This window comes from Mustela nigripes, chromosome 2 (assembly GCF_022355385.1).
Source record: "Mustela nigripes isolate SB6536 chromosome 2, MUSNIG.SB6536, whole genome shotgun sequence".
Taxonomy (NCBI): domain Eukaryota; kingdom Metazoa; phylum Chordata; class Mammalia; order Carnivora; family Mustelidae; genus Mustela; species Mustela nigripes.
In genome coordinates, this window is record NC_081558.1 from 207,435,778 (window position 1) to 207,459,210 (window position 23,433).

Genomic DNA, 23,433 nt, shown 5'->3' on the forward strand with positions numbered 1-23,433 from the left:
GTTTCTTTCAAAAGCACAGTTTATTTTCTTAAATTTTGTTTAATTACTTTCAAAAACACAGTTTAAATGTAACTAAGTGATAAACTTTCATTGATTTAGACTATACCACCTCAGAATTGTTGAAAATGTCGGTACTAGATGCAAAGGAAATCTATTCTATTTAAACTGCTACCCATTATACTTGGCTTATATTTTTTTCAGCTTTTGGGTATCTGAAAATGTCTTTATGTCATTTTAATTGTGGTTGGGCATAGAATTCTAGGTGTATGGTTTGTTTTCTTCGTCTTTCAGTGCTTTCAAGACGTCGTTCTATATCCACTGGCTTGGATTGTTTCTGAAGAAAAATTTATCATTATTCCTATGTCTCCTTTCTTCAGTCTTTTCTATTATGTCTTTTCATATTTAGTCAATATGTGTTTTTTCTTGATCTGTTTTTAAGATTTCTCTCCATATCACTGGTTTTAAGCAATTTGATAATGTGTTTGGGTGTAGTTTGCTTCGTGCCTCTACTGCTTGAGGTTCATTTAGCTTCTTGGATCTGTGGATTTATAGTTTTCATCAAATTTGGAAAACTGTCAGCTGTTATTTCTTCAAACATTTTTTTTGCTTCTACCCCCTCCTTCTAGGATTCCAATTACCCATATATATTGGCCATAAGTTGTTTTCCAGCCCATTGATGGCTCTGCTTATCGATTTTAGTCTTTTCTCTATGTTTCATTTTGAGTAGTTTCTATTATTATGTCTTCATATTCATTAATTGTTTATTATGCAGTGTCTAATCTATTAATCCCTATCAGCGTATTTTTTTTCATTTCAGAGAAGTTATTTTTATTTCAATTTGATCTAGGTCTTTCATATTTTTCAGGTTTCTTTAAGATTTATTGTATTAATTAACTAATGATTAGAGAGAGAACACAGAGGAAGAGGGAGAAGCAGACTCCCTCCTGAGCACAGAACTTGACACAAGGCCCAATCCCAGGACCCCCGAGATCACCACCTGAGCAGAAGGTAGATGACCAACCAACTGAGTCACCTAGGGCCCCCCACCATGTCTCTCCTTAATGTGTTTATTCTTTCCTCTACTCCTTGGACTTATGGAGTATATTTACCATAGCTGTTATGATGTCTTTGTTTATTCATTTGTTTTTTGAGAGAGAGCATGTGTGTGAGCCGGTGGGAGGGACAGAGGGAGAGGGAGAGAGAATTTTAAACAGATTCCACATTCAGGGCAGAGCCCAGTGTGGGGCTCAATCTCATAACCCTGAGATCATGACCTGAGCTGAAATCGAGTCAGATGCTTAACTCACTGAGCCACCTAAGGGTCCCTTCTTGTTTATTAACTTTAACATCTCTTTCTACAGATTGACTTTTCTCCTCATTACGGGGTGTGTTTTCCTGTTTCTTTGCATGTATGGCAATTTTTAATTGAATGCCAGACATTGTGAATTTGTTACAGAGTTGAATACTGGCTATATGGATATATACTTTGTATTCCTATATTCTTAAACTTTGTTCTAAGATACAGTGAAGTTTTTTGGAAATTAGGTTATTTGGAAACAGTCTGATCCCTTTGGGTCTTGCTTTTAAGCTTTGTCAGAGAGGACCACAGAAGCGTTTAGTCTAGGGCTACTCTGCCCCATTACTGAAGCAGAATACCCTTCTGAGTAGTCAACCCAATTCCCAGAGTTCCATAATATTTCTCCATTCTGGCTACTGACAACTTAAATACTCCCAGTCCTAGGTGAGGTTCAGGAAATTTTCTTCCTGCTGCTTTTGGTGGTACTTTCCCTGCCTTGGGTAGTTTCCTTCCACACCAGCAGTTACCAGTACTCAGCTGAAATCTCACGCGGAACCCTCTGCACATTTCTGAAACTCTCTGTGTAGCTACCTCCTCTTTGGTTCTAGTCCTGAGAATTCTCATTGCCTTGGCTTCCACAAATTCCCTACTCTGTCTCCTCAACTCAGGGAGACTGCCGGGCTTTCTCTGGGTGCATCTCCCTGCTACTGCAGCCCAGAAGCACTCCAGGTAATAAGCAGAGTGATCAGCTAGAGCAATCGTAAGGCTCACGCCTTTGTTTCCCTTCCCTCAAGGATCAGTGCCTCCTGCCACCTGTTGTTCAAAGTCTGAAAACTGTTTCTTTATTTTTATCTTTATTTTATTCTTTGTTATGTAAAGTGAGAGGGGTCCCTAGTATACCATCATGGTCAGAAGCAAAAAAATCCCGTTATAGTCTTGTACTAGTTATATTTTATAAGATAAGAACACCTGGTAGACCTGAAATTATATAATAAAGTCACATAATGGGATTTTATTGTTCAATGAAAGACACACTGTGCTTCGCCTTTTATTTTCTCATAGCAAAGTTAAGTGCTTTGTTAGCACTTAGGAACTAATTTGGCTCAACGTTAACAAGCAAATTCTGCTAGCTGGCCCAGGAGTGAAATGTTAATTTTTTTTAAAGCATAGATATTTAAGTGGCTGTTTACTTTCTGTTCTATCAAATAGAACATTCCAAAAATTACTTACAAAAGGGAAACAAATTTTTGCAAACCTAACACAAAGTAATATGTAACAAGTCTAAATTTCATCATTCTGTGCAGAAAAAGTCAACTATAAAAAGTCACTTCCCTCAACTTGAATTTTTTTTTTCTTAAAAAGAGACAAGATACTGCAACTTAATCTAAAGGGCAATCATGCTGACTGCCAGCATTTGGCAATTAAAAACAACAACAACAACAACAACTATACACACTGCTTGTCATCACCACCTACTACACTTGTTATCCAAAATTTCAGAATCTGACATTTAACTTGGCTCAGCAAAGCAACTTTATATTTTTAATGACCAACTCTAAACCAAATCATGTTCTCTCTAATATATTAAAGTTTATAGGCAAAAACAAAGCAAGTTTAATACTTCCCTCACTAGAAAATACTACTAATTTCACTCTTAACTTTAAAGTCCGCTAGCGGCATTCCCTTGTTTTTGCTCTTCATTCCTTGACCCCCAGAATAACAACCACCACCCTCACAGCAACCCAATCATTAAAGTAAAAAATCAAATGGTAGACTAGGTCATCAGAGCAGTTATTTTCTCTCTCTATAGCCTCAGTTTGTACATCTGTGAAATGGAAATGAAAACACAACCCACAGAATTAAATGGAATCAAGGGTGCCCAATACCACGTCTCCCTCAACTGTAGGTCGAGACACTCCAGGACACTTCAACAACCTCCCATAAGAGCTGCAGGAGATTTTTAATTTAAAGAAGCATAGAGATACTCAACAGATGTTGCACTGCCCAAACTATTGGCTTGAGGTAGTTCAGAGTTTTCACATTAGACTGCAATACATTCCCTTGATGATACCATATCTTTGTAAAGCTGGGTTTTCAGCAGTTGAGGTGATAAAAAGCAAATACCACTCCAAAATCAATGTGGAACAGGAAATGAGGGCGGAGCTGTCCAGTCTGATTCTAAGGCTTAAAAAGCTATTCAATGCTCAACAGGTACATGCATATCCCATTAGTATGTAACTGGTTATTTATGAAGGAAATAAGTTATTTTCCATTTACTTGCATTATTTTTTTAAATAGCTACTAGAGTTGTTAAAGCAGACGTATTTAACGTTTGGACCTAATTATTTAACAAGCGGAGCTGTGGCCTGGGGGTGCTGTGAAAAACTTAATGAGACACCATGAAACAATAAAGTTTAGGAACTTCTGGCTTAATGTTGTGACTTGCAGAGGAAGCTTTCAGGAAATGGCAACTATTATTTCACTATTATTACTTCCTTACAATGTGCAGTTTCTTAAAAAAGTCAGTGTAATCCACATTCTGTAACAAAGATCTCCAGAATGTTGTCCTATAGTTTTATGGCTCATATTTCCATAAAGAAAAAATTAGGTAAATGAAGAAACTCAGATGAACAACGTGGGGTAAAACTAGGTCCAGAGTATAGTGATACGGCCTTGCCGTCTAGGAAGTACATGATTTGGGTCCTGGCTGAGTTGGAAAGCTTGAAATAATCTTTCCACTAGAAAGAAGAAGCAATTAGTTCTTACTTCCATAGTAGCATATATTGAAAAGCTCTAATATTAAGAGTTAGGAATTTATATCAGCACCTCCCATCTCATCTTTAAGACAGGTGATCCATAACTTCTGTTTTTGGATTATCCTTCATTTCCCATGTTGACCTTCCCTTCATTTTCTACTTAGGATACAATTATGAAGTAAATTATTTACCTCTGCTGAAGCATGAGATGGGTTGAAAAATTATGGGACAGCTCGTGAGTTTAATGCATGTTTGGTCAGACTGGCTACTTGTCCTTCCCCTGTTGTCGTCTTTCTGTGTGTAACTATAGAAAGAAAATGAAAACTGAACCTGACACAAAACTGGCAGATGGCTTTTTAAATCTCCTATTTGTTTCCAATGAAACACAACCTATAGTGTTATAACTTGCTGACCATCACACTTGCTGCTTACACTGGTCCAGACACAGTAGACTAGTTCCACAGAGAACACACTTGCTACACTGCACATCTACATGTCCACAGACATCAAATTTCAGTTTAATTAAACAGTTTTCTGGACTGATAATTTTTAATGCCTTTTATAGCAGCAGTTCAGTCAAATAGCAATTCTTTAAAAGATTAAAAAAATAAGTTTTATTAAAAAGAGTACTGTAATTTTGAACATAGAATATTGTATTTTTGTCAACTTTGTAAGCTAGTTTAGGTTAATTTTCCTCCCCAACTACTCCCCCCGCCCACCCAGGGCACTAATTTAGCCATTTATTCCCTCAGTGAGCAAAACACTGTACTAAGCACTAGACATACAGAGATTACTACATGGGTCTTTTCCTCAAAAGTACAGCGCCCAGACACAGAAGTTCCACAGAACCTGAAAGCACTGTATCAAAAGTGCTATGGGACCATTAGCACTTGGTTCAGGTGGAAGTTTCAAGAAAACTAGTCATTAGCCCAATAACAGTCAACAATAGCATTAAAATTGATGGAACACGGTTACTTTGGATAAAATTTGTAAGCTAAGAATGTTATCCCATAATCTATCCTAGAAAGGCCTATATAAATTATGCTCAGAGTGATCATCCCAACCTAATTACATCAGAATCTCTAGGGAGCTGGAGCCCAGGCAGCCGCATTTATAACCCCCCACCCAGTGATTACGATGCGCATCCAAGGCTGAAAACCACTGGCTCACTAATTGATTAAGTCACTGTATCATGACTGATTTAAATTTAGAAGCCTAGCAACATACAGACAGATTCCTCAGGCTAGATTTGTAGAAGAGATTAGTAGATGCTCAGGCTCTACAAAGATCCATGATCTAAAATTCTTTTTACTGTGTTTGTACTCGCACCTTATTTTTTGATATGTGCTAGTCATACAAAATAGAAGGTTTTATGTTGGGTATCTCTTGCACTTCTGGTATAAACCAAGAAAAATAAGTGACTGTCAGTCCTCAATGGTATGTACTACCTAAGATGTCTGATTTTGTCAACTTTAAAGCCAGAACAAGTGGGGCCTGTTAGAAATCATAACTTTTCGGTGCACGACTGAGTCCTGCAAGGGTCACTTCTACCATTTACTTCCAAAAAGAACACCTGCACATAACCATGTAGAGAACCAAAAGCCAGCACTTAAAAAGGATTTATCCTGGGGTACGGACTAAGTTCTAGACAAATGAAGAAAAGGAAGAAACAAGAGTGAGATTGGAGTGGGCAGTGGGGCAGGTCCTCAGGAAGAAGACTTGAGAGAGAATACAGTCTTGGATTGGAAAGACAGAGAAAAGCATTCCAGCAGTCGTGAAGGAAGAGGGTGTTCACAGGAACAGCATGATGAAGAGAGAAAAAAAAAACCCGGTACCTTGTGAAAGCACTAAGGAGACACAAGAATTTCCTTAAAGGAGACCAACATCCACGCTGGACGAACAGGGTGGGGCCACGTTATGGAAGACCTGGATGGGCAGGTTGAGGATTTTAAACTTAACCTTACTGAAAAATGGGGTTCTACTTTGGTTTAACATTGTACATGATTTGAGAAGATTCTTCTTGCTGATTAACAAGCATAATGTATTGAGATTAAAAGGGCTGGGATTATTGAAGAGAAAAAGAACACCTCAGTACCTTCCAAACACTGCTCCCTGAATACAACAGGCATTTAAGAAATGTGAGATTTTTAAAAATAAACACTCTACAGTTGTGCACCTTGATACTGCTCCCAAATGAATGTCAAATTAATTTTATAGTCAAACGATTTATAAAAAGGTCTGTTAGCTCTTAATATTCATATTTTAAGTTATTACCATGAAGTTTATTATAGGAAAGCTAACAACATACCCACAAAATTATATATCCATTTATGCTTTTACCGAAAAGGGCAATATTTAACTTTTTCTCTTGACAGAACTGCTTATGCTGTCTAAATCTAATGAAAATAAATATAATCAGTAAATGTTAAGACAGTATTTTTAGTATTTTTTCCTTAAAATAAATGATAATGCCAAAATGGATGGTTTAGGGAGTTTGCCTTCTTAACCATTATTTGGCATAAAAGAGAGCTGCTGGACATTTGGAAGTATGATTATCCTTAGGTTTCCTAAGAGTAAAATACAGCAATAATCCTAATAACTATGGGTAATGCATACTGTGTAAACATGTGACTCCCTATTATTACTAATAACCACAATTGAAGAAACATTTTAAATTTAGACAAATTAGAAAATCAGGTAATATCACCAAAAAAACCCACAAGCAGCTAAAAAATATTTCACAACTAAATCACACCATTTCCCCCCAGATATTTTTAATTAAGAATTCATCATTATAAGAACTGTATTTGTAGCATAAAAAAATAGACTATGCAAACTAATATTATAGCAAGATTATATTTCAGTTTATTTAAATGTAAAAAACAGTTTGAATTAAGTCCATACTAAGTATAACCCATCTTATTAATACTTGTTTCTTAGAATAGAACACAAATAGCTCTTCCTGCTCACTCAAACCATGTTACTATATGTACCAAAAACATATACATTTCTTATACATTACACTCTGCTTAAGCTTTTCCATTATGTCACTACCCTTTTTTCCCAGTCAGGATAAAATTTTATTATTTTTAGAATATTAAGATCAGGTTAACATTTTAATAGGTTAATATTCTGTATGCAAAAGTTAGGGTCTTATGTGCTCTTCACTTACTGAATCTGAAGAAAGTTTAGCAGTTTAAAATATCTAGAGCCTTTTATTTGTAAGTATGACTTTTTTTTTTAAGAGGCTTATTTGTTTGAGAGAGCGAGCGGGCGAGCCCGGCACACAAGCAGGAGTGGGAGAGGGAGACAGAATCTTGAGCAGACTCCCTGCTGAGCACAGAGTCCAACGCAGGGCTCAATCCGCCCGCGCTGAGACCATGACCTGAACCAAAATCAAGAGCTGAATGCTTTGCTTAACTGACTGCGCCACCCAGGCACCCCTGTAAGTATGAGTGTCAAATGCTATTTTTAATTTATAAAATATGACCAATAGCTAAACTGATGCTAAACAAGGCAAAAACATGGCAAAAAAACAAGTAACTATTACTAAAAAGCCCTTAAAAACACAATCACATTTCAAATAACTCCAAGCTGGAGTTATCTGCCAAAATCTTAAATCAAGAAAGAAAATTAATATTCAAATTAATATATTTATTTTTAACTTCATCCATCTGTCCAGAAAATAACCTAAACCATTCTAATCCACTATTTTGCTTGTGGTGCAGCAGTCCTTTTCTTCAAATTATCAAGGATAATTTTTTAAATGATGTGAAATCAATCATCTTACCTCAAGACATTTTAGAAGTTTACAATTCTCTTAATAAAAATGGAAGGGCCTCACCATAAGATACTCCAAAAAATATCAAATAAATAAGTACTCTTATAGTTCATTACTGTAGCTGATATATAAGAAATCCCATTCATTACAGTAAAAATGTCAAGCAAGCCTTTACGGGTTTATGTGACATGATATAAACTGTTAACGGTAATTCTTTGGAAAGCAAGATGTTCTTTTAGAAACAGCCAAAGAACCCAAGAAAGCAAAAACCTGTAACCAAACGTGCATTTCCCCCTGAACCCCCAAAAGAAACCTGCAGCAGGGGACAGAAAAGAAAATGAAAGTTTAAAATAAGGTTTGATGCAAAAGAAAATAAAAACATCATCTGCTTCAGGAAATACAGCGAAGGGGTTGCCGGGGTCTTCTCTAGAGAATGGTTGAATCGGATGGTTTCAAATCAAAACAGAGACCCAGTCAGTTGGGCTAGGACAGAGGACTTACAAAGCACAGCTACAGCCCCAGACTCGAACATGAGACATTCCTCCTTATGCCTAGTTTCCACTATGAGACTGAAAGGTGGGGGATCCAATTTGTGATAGATCCGAAATCCTTTGCTGAACGCCATTCTCCTTTCTTCCGAGGCGGCCCTGCGAAAACCAAGCAAAGCAAATGAAGCTAACGTCTCCTTCTGCAGCAAGGACTGCACGGCATCCCGAAGTCCCTCCCTGCCAGGTTTGGGTGGGGGGTGGGGTGGAAAAAAGCGGAGCTCAGGGAGAGAATGGTTTATTCCAAAAGATAAGCCGTCACTTAATTTGACCAAAAGCCGGAGGAAAAGCTAACCGATTCTCACCCCAAGGGAACCTAAGGTTTGATCTCTCTGAAGTCCACCAACGGTTTGGCTAAGATGAGTTTCCCGTTTACTTCACGTTTACCAAAAACGAAAGATTTCTGAGCGTATTTCGTTCGGGCTTGTTTATCAGCTTCCTGCTTCTGGATTTGTCACTACGCGGAAAGGGAACAGATTCGGAAACTTCAAGCCGTTCCCTGGCCGGGGAAGGAGAGGAGGTGGGAGGGAAGGTTAACGAGGCTGCTTCAAAGCTCCTTAAGGGGCAGGAGGGAAAGGATTACCCGACGCGAACGGCTCTCCCGGGGGCGGCCGAGAAGGGCAAGGGAAGCGGCGCAGGTTAACGCTGCCTCCCGCCCAGCCGCAGGCCACCGCGGGCTGCGGGGACGGCAGGCGCGAGCCCGTGAATATGAATGGCCACCCGGGAAGACTCACGACACGGACCCGACCGGGGCTCCTCGGGGGTCCCGGACAGCCGACCCCCGGGAAAGCGGCTCCTTCCCAGGGGGAGGAAGCCGCCCGGCCGCCCAATCCCTCCATTATGCGCCAGAGGCGATGACCCGGCGCCCAGACCGACGTGGTTCCTCTCCCGCGGACAGCCTGACAGCCGCTGTCACCACAGCCCCCCGCCCGACGCAGCGCCCCGCACGACCCGTAGTCTCCTCACAACCCCGCCCGCCCTCCCGAGCCAGGGCTGCCCGCGGTCGCCCCTCACCGTTCCCGCCCAGGCTGCGGCGGGGAGGCTGCTCAGGAAGCGTCCGCCCGCGCGCCCGGCTGCCGGTGGGTCTGGCCGCGGCCGCTCCCCGCCCCCCGCCGGCTTGCTCACCTCTTCCTCGGGCTCCTCCTCCTCCCTCTCCCGCAGCCGCCACCGCCACAGCCGCCGGGAACGTCACTTCCGCTCCAGAGGGCCCATCTCTTCCGCATTGCGCCGCGGCCGGGGGCGGAAGGACCGCCCCCCGGGGGGAAAGGCGGGGCGCCAGGAGGCAGGCCCCGCCCACTCCGAGCATCCCTGCGGGTCCGCAATGGTAGGCTGTTTACCGGCCTCTCACTGTAGCGACCTTCGCCTCAGGCGGCGGGTCGGCCAGGTCGCAGCTACGGGTCGGACCGCTGGGGAGCCGGGGACGAGGAGGATCGGCCTCCCTGGGCCCCGCGCGTGGGCTTTTCAGAGCTTACCAGCCCTGCCCGTGGGCGCCAGAGAGGGGCTCCGGGGAAAAGCTTTGGGGACCGGGTACTGATATGTGCCCGAGATGGGTGTCAGGATCACCCCCTGCCGCCCCCAGCGACCTGAGGGCGCGGGGGGGAGGGCTCGGGACAGCCGTGAGCACGCCCGGCCGACGGGGCGGTGCCCGAAGAGCTGTCCATGGTGTCTCCCCGCAAACAGCGCCCAGGTCCTGTTCCGAGCGTCTGGGTAGGTAGCACGAGAAACACGAGGGCCCGCTTTGGAGCAACTCCCTCGGCTGCCTTTTCTTCTGGAGTGTTCCAGAGCTCTCAGGAACACTACGGGAAGGAGTGCTCCGCTGTACACACGGTGGAGGATCGGAAGTCACAAACCGGACCTCAAGGCCGAGCTGGAACATGGCTGTACCGAGGCGGCTGTGGCGGGCTCTGCATGGCGAATCCTTTCGTCAGCGTGGAATTGAACCGAAAGGCGTCTGAGCCTCTCCTCATTTTTCAACCAGTCATGCTACGTGGCTAATAGTCGTGTGTCCCACGGCCTTCTCATTCTCTTTCCACTTCATAGACCTAAATACGAGAATGAAGTCAAAGCCAAGAGGGCCACAAGGAATTGAAATCCTGGAGAGACTGTTTGCTTGCCCTCGTTTTTTCTTTACCTCTTCCTCTTCTTGCTTTTATTTTAGCAGCGAAAGCAGAATTTAAATTTGTTGTATTGCTCAAACTCATTTCCCCCTCTGGGCCCTGTCATGTGGCTTGATACAACATTTCTTCACCCATTTTAGAGAAGCTGGACCCACCCTGGTTTCAGGACTCCTGAAGCAGCTATCATTGACTAGAAGAGGAACCTTTTCATTTCTAGAAGGAGATATGCAAAGACACATCGAGTTCTGAGAACTGGAGAGGGTTTCTCATTTAGTACTATTTACTTAGAAAAAGGTTTTGCTCTTAGTAGTGGTTACTGACAGTAGCCTCAGAATTAAACTTATATTAAGAGTCTCTGCTGGACTGTGGTTGCTTCCCCCCTAGCCCCCTCCATTTCAATTAGAGATTGCATTCAACGGAGGAAGTAAATGGGAGTGGGTGGGAATGGAAATTTTCTTATTTGCCTATTCAGTTATAAAGCCTCTCCAGCCCTGAAGGAATGCCAGATGTATGCACCAGAAAAACATATGGAAGGATATTGCTGCGGGAGTGATGTTGATATTATTGAATACTTTGCTTGGGAGTTGTTTTTTATGTCAGCTGAGACCCAGGAAAGAGAAGTTGTTTTAAAAATTACTCAGTTTCAAGTGGAATTGGAACCTGAAACCAAACATGCCCACCCCTATCCTAAGATCACTTCCACCATGCCTGTCTGAGGCCACACAGGAAGCCCCTCCTTCTCAGAGGGTCAATCATGCATGTTGGGCTCTTCTAGAAGCAGGTGCTCTCCCTGTTTCTGTTTTTCTTTGATTTTGAACTAAGGAGATTAAGGTGAAGGTTTCTTGGTTCTGGGTTTGAATTGCTGTTTCTTCCTTCAGAATGAACTGGAGGGGGAAGGGGTTTTGGTAAGCAGGACTCTTATTCCTAGAGCTGTCTGAAGGCCAGGACTTTTCCAAATCCTTTCAAAATAGATCATTTTAGTCATGAAATAAGAGCATGGCCTGGGGTTGAAAAATAAGGGTCATTTTACTAGTGACTTTTATAAAATGTTATTCCTTCTTTTTCTTGTCCCTCTTTACTGATTATACTTGTTACAGCATATGAAAGTAGCTGGACAAATTTTCATCAGATTTGAAGAGTGTGGGGAGGGATGGTGGCTGACTTAAAATACATTATTTTTTAAAAGATTTTATTTATTTATTTAACAGAGAGAGGTCAGAAGTAGGCAGAGAGAGGCAGACTCCCCGCTGAGCAGAGAGCCCAATGCAGGGCTTGACCCCAGGACCCTGAGATCATGACCTGAGCTGAAGGCAGAGGCTTAACCCACTGAGCCACCCAGGTGCCCCTGACTTAAAATACATGTTAAGTGGCACACACAAACTTTTGAGGTCTTAAGGGCCCACAGAGATGAGCTGACACCTTCTTGACCCTTGAAAATGAGCAATGAATGGGGCGCCTGGGTGGCTCAGTGGGTTAAAGCCTCTGCCTTCAGCTCAGGTCATGATCTCAGGGTCCTGGGGTTAAGCCCCACATTGGGCTCTCTGCTCCACGGGGAGCCTGCTTTCTCCTCTCTCTCTCTGCCTGCCTCTCTGCCTACTTGTGATCTCAGTCTGTCAAATAAATAAATAAAATCTTAAAAAAAAAAAAAAGTCCTAGAAGTGAAATAAAAAGAAAAGAAAATGAGCAATGAGGCCCTTGGTTGGCTGAAAAAAAATAGTACATTGTAATCCCTAGACCATGTGAATGTTAATTGATAGGAAAACAAGTCTTTGCTGATGAGACTGAGTTAAGGGTTTTTGAGATTATTTTGCACTACCTGGGTAGGCCCTAAATGCAATCACAACTGTCCTTACAGGGTAGCAGAGAGAAATTAGACACACACACACACACACACACACACACACACACACGCAATGTGAAGACAGGAGGAGAGACTAAGGCAGTCTAGGCACAGCCAAAGGATGTCAGCACCCACCTCTAGAAGCCACCGGAGCAGGAAGGATTCTTCCCTAGGGCTTCTGGAGGAACATGGCCTTGTCACCACCTTGATTTTGAACTTCTGGATTCCAGAACTGTGAGAGAATTTCTATTGTTCAAAATTATCCAGTTTGTGATAATTTGTTACAACAGCCACAATCAGTACAAGTTTGTGTGTCTTCCCATCAGGAGAGAAACAGAGATTAGCAAAAATCCCAGATAGAGGATTCAGATAAGAGCTTCATTAGCTTCAACAAGTTGAAGGCAAACACCTGGAGTCGTAAATGCTGATTTTTGACCAAATTCTTTCTCCTACTGTTAATTCTCTGTATGTGAAAATATGTACTTACCTTTTCTATAAGTCAAAAATACTCATATAGGGGGGCGCCTGGGTAGCTCAGTGGGTTAAGCCACTGCCTTCAGCTCAGATCATGATCTCAGAGTCCTGGGATTGAGGCCCGCATGGGGTTCTCTGCTCAGTGGGGAGCCTGCTTTCCCCTCTCTCTCTGCCTGCCTCTCTACCTACTTGTGACCTCTGTCAAATAAATATTTTAAAATAATATATAGGGAATATAAATGGCTCAATCTGATAGCAGGTCCCCAGTATACTATACGGTTTACATAGAAATGGCTGATTATCCCAATAACATTTTTTAAAACTATAACCATCATTACATGACTAGGAATTTTGAGATGTCTAAAATGTGAATTGGTGGTAGGGTCCACATTTCCTTATAGCCTGAATTTTATCAAAAATACTAGAAAATGTTTGGCAAACTTGTGGAACACTAACAGCCCGATCAAGTTACCTTTAACAGGCTCTTGTTCAGTTACATAGACTAGAGCTACATCAGGATCTGCAGAGAGCTATTAGTATATAGAAAGGGATGGTTTTTGAGAGGCAACACAACAGTAGGTTCCAAAATGGCATTAGCTGTTTGCTTTGAATACGTTTGCAGTAATCAGTGAAGAATAAGGTTTTAAACTAGAAAAAATGGAAACCTTTTAAGTAGAAAATATAGTCAGCTTGAGAGCAGAACTACTTTGAAAATAAAATCAAACAAAAACTTCAAAGACTGAGAAAACTGCTCACACATACCATAGGTAAGGATGTTACCCCAGTGATGATCAGGGAAATTAACACACCAACTCAAGGGATCTCATGTGAAGGGGGTCATTTTAATGCCACCCAAGGATTCTCATGGAAACCAGAAGACCTAAGCAATAGCAGGGCTCAGCCTCACTATGAGAGGTGGAGGGTGTTCACCCATCAACCTAGCTCTTTGTACCTAAGCAGCAGGTGTGTCTGGAATTTCCACACCTAATGCTACATGGGAAAAAGATAAGCTTCATGGGCAAATTGGTTTTGCAAAGCATCTTAAAATGGCTTCTACAGGATTTGTCAAAACTTTCACCTTTCTCCATGTGTTTTGAATCATCAAGCGCAGGATATAAAATCTATGTTTCTGAAGATTTTTTAAGTAAAAGCCCCCAAACTAAGGACCACAGTATATCTTCCGAGAAATGCAGTGCTAGGCCTCGTTGAGCTGGATGGTAACATCCAAGCTCCTGCTGAAGTTAGGTCTGCCAGGGCTAGAGGAAAGCCAATATAAATTACTGGGGCGTGGAGGTCTGGAAGCAGGCTAGGGATCAGTCAACATTGCACATCAAAACCAATTTCATAGAAAAATTTTTAGCTCGTCCGCCTTTGCCAGTAGTCTGAAGCCACACTCAGCAACTGTGCACCCGCTATCCATACACTTTGGAGGGCAGTCTCCAAAGCATCTTGGACAGTAACAGCCTTATCAAAGCATAAGGCCTCCCAAACATTCAGAGACATTATATTGTTCTTGCTACACGCAAAAGTTCTGGTGTTTTAACTATTCTTATTTTCATTTATTTGAAACGACAGACCAAAATCTTGTTATAATTGGTGAATAGTGAGTCCCTTTACTCTATGGACATTACCATGCTAGAGATGGATTCTTGTAACAATACAGAACCACTACAATGTAGCAGCCTACAACATTGCATTTTGCAGCTCTACATCTGACCATTTTTAGAAGGTTTTCATGGTTTCAAGGGAGATTAGCATTTTTAAAATTTTAATTCAATTAATTAGCATATCATGTATTATTAATTTCAGAGGTAGAGTTCAGTGATTCAGGAGTTGTATAGAACACCCAGTGCTCATTATATCACATGCCCTCCTTAATGGCCAATCACCCTGTTACTGCATCCCCCTCCGAAATTAGCATTTAAAACAAAATGAGGCACTTGTCAAAACTCATGGAACTGTATGCACTTAAATTTAAGAGGGTTAACTTTACTGATTATAATTTATACCTCAACAAACCTGGCTTTACATTTTAGCATTCTCTCATGAGGAAAGTGCTTACTGTGAGGTTACGTAATCTGGGGTCAGTTCCAAGAGAGGATGTTATCATCACCACAGGCAACTATGACTCAAGTCAACTGAAGCCCTCTGGGAGATGACGAGGAACATACTGGAGAGATTAGAAGTTGGTATGGGAGACCTGAAATTGCCCCTCCCCAAATCTCGCACAAGGAGACCCTGGGCACCTATGACTGAGTGCGGTGGGAAGACCAAGGCCAGCTCCTGGAGACCTTAACTCGGAACTGCAACTCTGGGTTGAGGAGTTCCCATCAGCCTTGCTGAGCTTTCTTAGTCTTGCATCTGAGACTTAAATCTTCCCATGCTTGCTTCAGATGTCATGCCTGCCTCATGACTTCGCAGCTGTGGGGCTCTCCCAGCCCATCTCCTCCATCTCCTTCGCTTTTCCCCCTCAATGATCTGCAGTATTATCTAATGCTAGCTCATCCACGGCTCCCTAGAGGACTGGAACTCAAGGGTTATTTCTCCTCCCACTCCCTTCTTTGGCTGAGGGCTGTTCTCTGGGACATTATCTGGTGGACAGTCCAGCCTGTTGCACAGGCCAAGAAAGAGCCCTCAGGCAGAACTTCGAGTACCTGCAGGACCCCAGCAGGTCCTCGGGGGACATGGGTGGGGCTCCACTAGCATGTGCTATAATGTCGCCAGCAGTCTTTGTGAATGTGGTTTATATGGCCTCAATAAAATAGCTTTCCTTTTCAAAAACTCCTCTCACCTATTTTGGAGTTAATTCAGAAGACAGATCTAAAAGAAAAGAAAAAACTGAAGAAGCAAACCTTTAGCTTTATTAAAATGTCACCCCCTATCTTTTGCCAATTCCCTTCATAAGAAAGGACATACTGTGGCTATTTCAGGAACAAAACTTCCAGCTGAGATAGGAGAGCTACTTGTTTTATGCACACATCTACGCTAAATTCACCTTCCATCAAGGTCCCTGTGTGGTATTCAAACCCATGCCTGAAACCAAAACAGCCTGAGGGCTTGCACAGAATAAAGTCTCCAAGCTTACTGCAGAAGTCCTTAAAAAGTAGACACAGGAAAAATCACCAGTCGAATGGGCTTGGAAACACAAATTTAAGGCACACATGTTGCGCATGTCCTCTGTATACATGTTTATATGTTCTTATTCTGTTGACATTCTCATTTGAATTCTATTTAGTAGGCCACTACTGTGTAACAGAATGAATATGTAGTAGTAAGGAAAGTTCCTACAATAAAGATAACACTGATGAAGCACTTAAGAGTGCACAACACCGTTATAAATATTATTTGACCTGGCCAAGGGTACTCACACTACTAGTCTATGTTAGAGTCATATGAAATGCTCTAAAATCAGTCACCAGCAAAATACAACAAAGGATCTATTTAAAAATTAATTTAATGCTTGGCTAAAGCTTAATTACATATATAATTATCAAACAATAGTCCTTAATTTCCAAAAAGTTCCTCTTTTGAAAATCACAGAATCAGAAAGCATAAACTTTAAAACAAGTTCTCTGAATATTTACAACATGGTATAAACATTATAGAAGACCAAGGATATTAAATTGCTTGGGTGTAGCTAATCAGCAAGGCATATTCTTTATTGCATATATAACTCACATATGTGGGATTTTAAATAAAATGACAGACTACTAAAATTCAAATGCATGTATTTTTGTAAGCCGGTCAGGGGGTAAAATCATGAGATAGGACGGTCAGCCCAAAACCATGCAGTGAGGTTTGTGGGGCTCTTATTTCCCAAAGTTAAGCTTCTGTGTTCTCCTCAAAAACCCATGTTGCATATATTATTTAGAGTTCATATTCAACCCATATTTGACCGTAACGCTGATTCAAGGAAAAAAGTTTCCATTCACCCAATGACTAAGTCCACATCCGACTCTCAATTTTAAGGCAGCAAAGCTACAATGATAGCAACTGCTAACCGAAAGGTAATGAACACTTAGTCACTTGCCAGCCCTTTTGTTGCAACAGTGTAGTAATTTCCCTAAGACAATTTACTACTGAATAATTTTCTGCTGTGAAAAGGCTTACTCTGTAGAAAAACACCACAAATTTCCAGTGTGAAAGTTAAATCCATGGTGGTATAAATATATATATGCATAATTACACAATTTACACTGCACACATCGTTTACAGATAACAATGAACTGAGAGGGTTAATCTGAATGACCATATAAAATACTTCTGTAAACAGAGTATGACAGGCAGTAAGGAAAACATGAATAGGCTTCCTAGAAATAATGTGAGTTCCATTCATTCCGAAGAAATTGCATTTAAGGACACAGTAATGAATATTAATGTTCTTTGTATTAAAACAAGAATAAGTATTTTACAGTTTAAGAAACTTTACATATATACAAAATTTATACACTGGGAATGGTATTAAAGCAAATAGGGTCTATTTTCCTTCAATCAAAGACTTAAATTCTTTCACATTGTGGTCACTTGCAACTGACATAGCATGATCCAGAGCGCGAACACTTGCAAGGAGTTTTACTATCTGTTTTATGTTTTCCCTAAAAAAAGAAAAAAAAATGGCAACATCTTATTAATTAATACAAAAGCCTTCAAAGGAAAATTTGTTACTGACTTTATGGCCACTTCTGAGGTTTGCAATCAATTTTTTCGAGCATATATTTTTAAAGAAGACAGGTAAGCAAGCCATAGCACATAAAGAAATAAAATAAATTTATCCATATAAAACAAAACTTGTATATGTTTAAATGACTAGCCTGGAAACCAAGTATCCACTTTCCAAAATATAAACACCCCAAAATTTTATTCAATGATTTCCATTGATATCTAGAAAGAAAAGAAAGCAGTCTATTGCTGAATTACTTTAGAGCCCTGCCTCCCATTCCCTCCCAAACCAGAGTCCCAGGTCTTTCAGAACGTATCTAGAACACAAATGTGTTTGTCTATTTCATCCCCAATCCAGCATCATCTCCACTCTTCCTAAATTCACTAAGAAAGATAAGCTGGCTTCCTCTGTCACCCCAGCCAGCTGTCACTCTGAATAGGCCTCAAATTTCAGCATATATCAAAATTACCTAGAGGGTTGGTGAAACACAGATCACCAGGCCCTACCCACAAGAGTTCAAATTCAGTAGGTCTGGGTGGGGCCTGAGAATCTGCATTTCTAACAAAGCTCCCAGGTGATGCTGGACACTGCTGATCCAGGCACCACTTTAAGAAGGACTGTTTTAGGGGCGCCTGGGTGGCTCAACTGGTTAAGCGTCTGCCTTCAGCTCATGTCATGATCTCAGGGGTCCTGGGATCAAGCCCTGCATTCTCCCTCTCCTTCTACCATTCGCCCTGCTTGTGCTCTGTCAACTAAATAAAATCTTGAAAAAAAAAAGAATGACTGTTTTAATAGTTGGAACCCTGGTGAGAAACAGCACACAATGTGACATTATTAGCTGTTTCTTCTCTGCAAAACTGTAGCAAGCAGCTTTTAGGGAAGTATTATATTTGCAAAATTTTGTAACCCACAGGGAACCTACTTTATGGGCTCTGCACACAGCAGATGCTTATCACAGAAGTTCTTTTTTTTTTTTTAGATTTTATTTATTTATTTGACAGATAGAGATCCAAGTAGGCAGAGAGGCAGGCAGAGAGAGAGAGAGGATGCGGGACTCAATCCCAGGACCCTGAGATCATGACCTGAGCTGAAGACAGAGGCATTAACCCACTGAGCCACCCAGGCGCCCCTGAAGTTCTTTTCTGTAGAAAAGTGAAACCCCTTTGTTGATATTTAACTTCCCAACAAAAACAGTTAAGTATATATAAATCAAAATGACCCAGGCTATGGATGAAGTTAAAATATAAATCAAAATTTACCTGACAAAATATTTTACCACTAAAATCTTTACTATCTACTTGGTTTTAACTTTATTGTAAGAGGTAGCTAATTTTCTCAAGAAAATAAGGTTTTTGCATGGAAGGGAAATGAGGAAAAAGAAAAGCATTTTGTTAGAGGGATATGACTAATGGTGTATATTCTAAAAAGGAAAACTATGACATTAGGAAGAATATATCAAATGAAACAAAAAAAAAAAAAAAAAAAAAAAAGAAGAAGAAGAATGGTTCATTTATTCTTTTCTTCCTTGCAACCCCTGGTAAAATGCATGTACAAGCTGTTCCCCAAAAGTCACGAGTGATGACCTTTATTCTATGATATGGATAAAGGAAAACTCCACACAGAGCACAATTGTCCCAAAACTAGCATATAACTTTTCACATACTTAAGTTTCAGTGACTAGCTTTTTGAGGGTTTACATATGTATAATGAACCTCCAGAGATTAAGATCCATGACACTCTAAGAGCCTGAAATCTCCCCCAATTCTTGAAGGGAGGGGACCTAGAAAACCACAGTTCATTCATTTGCCTTAGAGCTGGTGCTTATCAGAAGTCCTTCCTAATCCCTTCATAAATAATACACTGAAAAAAAAATTAGGTAAAACTGAAAAAAGAAAAAATCATGGTTCTTTTTGGTGGTTTCCAATACCAAATCAATGCACAGTTTAAAGTAAAATATAAACATGACTCTAAGACATTTTAATAGTACTAAGTGTGACAAAAACTGAAGACTCTAGATTACCATTTCATTGAACAATTACAGAAAATTACCTTGCATTTCTTTTTTCCACATCGGAACACCCGATACTGTTTCTATAGATTGTGTCGGCTAAGTGTACAAGGTACCGACAGAAGTTTTCTAACTGAGAAATAGTTCTTTCTCCTTTCAGGTTCATGAACCACTGCTTTGGGAAACAGTTGATTACCTACGGAGAAGACAGACATAAATTAACAAAATAAAGTATCTAAAAACTGAACCTATACAACAAGGCTTATATGTGAAGGCCTGCTATTGAACTATACATAACCAATAGCTTTGACAGGATATTCTTTTAAACCTGACTTTCTATATTAACTATACAAATAAACCTGAATATATCTGTATTTTTAATTTCAACAGATAGGTACTCAAAACAAAAGATAAATAACCTTCAATATTTAAGTAAATTAGGGACATAAAATTGATAACCAAATGCTTCATTTTCCTGTATTCCAGGAAGCCCTAAAGGAACTGAATTTTCCTTTTATCAGTAGCTTTTGACATAAAAACATGTATAAATATCATACTGTAGCCCCTCCCCATCCCCAACAATTTAGTGAAGAGGCACCCGTGCTGGCCCAGAGTGGGGTCAAGAGAGCACTGCACCAGGGGAGCAGCTTAGGGCAAGAACAGGGCACGAGGCTGGTACAAAATCCAAGCAAGCCAAGGCTGACTGCACCAGGGTGAGGGCAGTGTATTAGCAGGATTCAGTCAAGTGGGCAGAGAAGGCTCCCCACTAAAGAACCCAGGCGTGCTTGGAGAAATGACTGATTCCCGGGCTGGAGTCAACCAAGCAAATGAGCCCGGAACATCATGCGCCAGAAAGCAAGAAAGTGCTCCCCCAAAATGAGATGACATGTTACAAGGTCACGGAGGTCAATCTGAAGGGAATCAAATGAAATCTGGGACAGTTTCTGCCAAAGATGCCGAATCTGAATCCAATCATGAAAATATCCAACAAACCCAAACTGAGGGACACTCTGCAAAATATTCAGCCCATCATCTTCAGAAATGTCAAGGTTTTGCAAAGGTCAAGGAAAGACAAAAACTCTTCCAGATTAAAGGAGACTAAGGAAGACATGACAATTAAATGCCAAGAATGATCTGGGAACTTCTTTCTCCAAGAATGTGATATTATTGACATAACTGACAAAACCTCAATAGTCTCAAAGCTTAGGTGTAACAGATCAATGATGTTGATGGTTACATTGTAATTATATGTAAGAACATCCATGTACATATGAACAGACATAAAAGTATTTGGGGCGAAGGAGTACCATGTTAGAAAATTACTTTGACATGGTTTAGGGGAAAAATACTTTGTATTGTACTTGCAAATTTTCTTTTCTGTTTCAAAAAGTTTTTTTAAAAAGAGAAATTGGGAGTGCCTGGCTGGACCTCTTGGTAGAACATATGACTCTTGATTTAAGGGTGGTAGGTTCAAACCCCATGTTGGATACAGAGATCACTTAAAAATAAGATCTTGGGACGCCTGGGTGGCTCAGTGAGTTAAAGCCTCTGCCTCTGACTCAGGTCATGATCCCGGGGTCCTGGGATCCAGCCCCGCATCGGGCTCTCTGCTCAGCAGGGAGCCTGCTTCCTCCTCTCTCTCTCTGCCTGCCTCTCTGCCTACTTGTGATCTCTGTCTCTGTCAAATAAAAAAATAAAATTTAAAAAAAAAAATCTTTAAAAAATAATAGTAATAAAAAAGATGAAGCTCTGTAACTCCCATAAAGTAGAAAACAAAATAAAATTAAAATTATTTCTTAAATGAGAAAGGGACTATACATCCAACTATTAAACATTTATTATTCTAAAATTATAACTTTTATTATTACCTGCCAAAATAATGATATAATAGATATACAGAAGGACAGATACAAATGTTGCAGTACACATTTTTATGTAAAAAATGATGAGGGCGTTCAGAACTACCTGGGAAACAAACAAACTGTCGACATTACACCAAGGTCCACAATCAAAGGACTTTTCATAAAATTCTAAAATCTCTCTTCTAACAAAGGATACAATTCATTTTAATTTACATGCTTTAAAAATTACAACACATGTCATTTAACTCACATTTTGGGCTTTTTTGATGCTGTCATCTCCATATTCTGAATTCTGAAAAGCCATGAGAATGTATCTATTTAATAAACCATCTATTGACAATTCCTGAAGAGTTTTATTCGAGAAAATGCCATACCACTGAAGAAAATTCCCTAATAGCTAGAAAGAGAAAAGAAAATTATTCTCCCTCATAATGAGATGTAATTGACATATAACATTATATAAGGCATACAATATACTGACTTGATCTAAGTATATGTTGTGAAATCATCACCACAGTAAGGTTAGTATCCCTCACCTATTTTTTTCCCTTGTGATGAGAATTTTTAAGATCTATTCTCTCGGCAGCTTTAAATATACAACACATTATTACTACCTATAGTCACTATGTTGTATATTACACACACACAGAATTATTTTACCTTGTAACTGGAAGTCTGTACTTTTTGACGCCTTCACCTAATCCCCCAACCCTGGACTCCCCACTTCTGGCAACCACACACATCAGACCTGTTTCTAGAAGGCACTGTTAAGCAACTAAATTAAGTCAAAGAAAACAGTTACGGAGTAAAACTACCTTATGAAATACACTGGACCATGTTTTGCCGAAGTACTAATTAACAGGTTTCTTTTTTGGAAAGATTTTATTTATTTATTTATTTGACAGACAGAGATCATAAGCAGGCAGAGAGGCAGGCAGAGAGAGAGGAGGAAGCAGGCTCCCTACCGAGCTGAGAGCCCCATGCAGGGCTTGATCCCAGGACCCTGAGATCATGACCTGAGCCGAAGGCAGAGGCTTTTAACCCACTGAGCCACTCAGGTGCCCCCTAATTAACAGTTTTAAAGGGTCCCAAAGTTGCCTCAAATGACTGAGGATATGAATTTTAAGTTTTAATTAATTAAGATTAACTAAGACATAAATAGCCACATAGGGCTAGTGGCTACTTTATAGGCCAGTGCAAAAACACAACATCTTCCACTGTGATACCAAGTATTGCTGGGCAAGCACTGATCCTTCGATAAATGTTCTTCATTCAAAATCATGCTTAAGCGAGTCCTACAGCCATCCACAAAAAGATGGAATTCTCTTTTTGACCACAACACGGCATGTTTACCAGATCTCGCAAACCTGAACTGAGCTATGTCACTTCAACTGCTCAAGCTCAACACATGCAAATCAGAAGCCAGTATTATAAAATGGGAGTTCTCAACCCACCCACCATAAAAATTCCCAATTTCTCAGTATTTCTCAGTTCAGTTCGTGGTATCATTATCCAATCAACTGATTAGGTCAGAAATTTGGATGTCATTCTTCACCTCTCCCTCAAGTTGTTTGACCACCTCCATCCACTGTGTTCATTTCTCTCAGACCCTGTTGCCGCCCCCTAATCCAAGCTGCCATCATCACCTCCTGAACCTCACAGTTCCTCAGTGATCATGAGCATTAGCTCTGGAGGAGTCTTTCTCAAGCAAGGGCTCTGAGAGAAATTAAACCTACAGAAAAGAATTTGAATGACTCTTTCCTTAATTTTCCCAAAGATGGTACAGCAAGTAGCATTCTAGATGCAGGGAAAAGAGAATTCACTACGCTCAGTGGAGGACTTGGGGCATTAGGTATTGATTATTTCACAGACCCCAGCTGAGAAGATCTCATCAGTCAGACTGGCCTCAGTTAGACTCCCATTTCTACACCGAACAAAGGAATGACTCTGGGCTGGTTATTCTGTACCTACCATCACAGGACTAGAGTGAGAATAATAGTGTCTAGTTATAGGCTACTGTGACAATTCAACAAGATAAACAATAAAGGGTGTGGCACAGTGCTTGGCACACAGTACATCCATAATAAATTTTC

At 40.6% G+C, this 23,433-nt stretch overlaps 2 protein-coding genes across 9 annotated transcripts in view; both read right to left on the minus strand.

Moving 5' to 3' along the window:
• SYNJ1 (synaptojanin 1) overlaps positions 1-9,602 on the minus strand; it is an 86,802-nt gene extending 77,200 nt beyond the window's left edge. For 7 of the 8 annotated variants that reach the window (XM_059392270.1, XM_059392273.1, XM_059392269.1 and 4 more), the window contains exons 1-2: positions 9,394-9,496; positions 8,336-8,481 (exon numbers count right to left, since the gene is read on the minus strand). In XM_059392270.1, the coding sequence (XP_059248253.1) occupies positions 8,336-8,459 (124 nt within the window). In that variant the 5' untranslated portion in view covers positions 8,460-8,481; positions 9,394-9,496. The other variant, XM_059392267.1, reaches the window with a different exon arrangement.
• A 6,644-nt stretch (positions 9,603-16,246) lies between these two features.
• PAXBP1 (PAX3 and PAX7 binding protein 1) overlaps positions 16,247-23,433 on the minus strand; it is a 33,964-nt gene continuing 26,777 nt past the window's right edge. Inside the window, exons 16-18 of the mRNA XM_059392276.1 lie at positions 21,591-21,737; positions 19,520-19,674; positions 16,247-17,405 (exon numbers count right to left, since the gene is read on the minus strand). Coding sequence (XP_059248259.1) covers positions 17,288-17,405; positions 19,520-19,674; positions 21,591-21,737 — 420 coding nt within the window. The 3' untranslated portion in view covers positions 16,247-17,287. The remainder of the gene's footprint in view (positions 17,406-19,519; positions 19,675-21,590; positions 21,738-23,433) is intronic.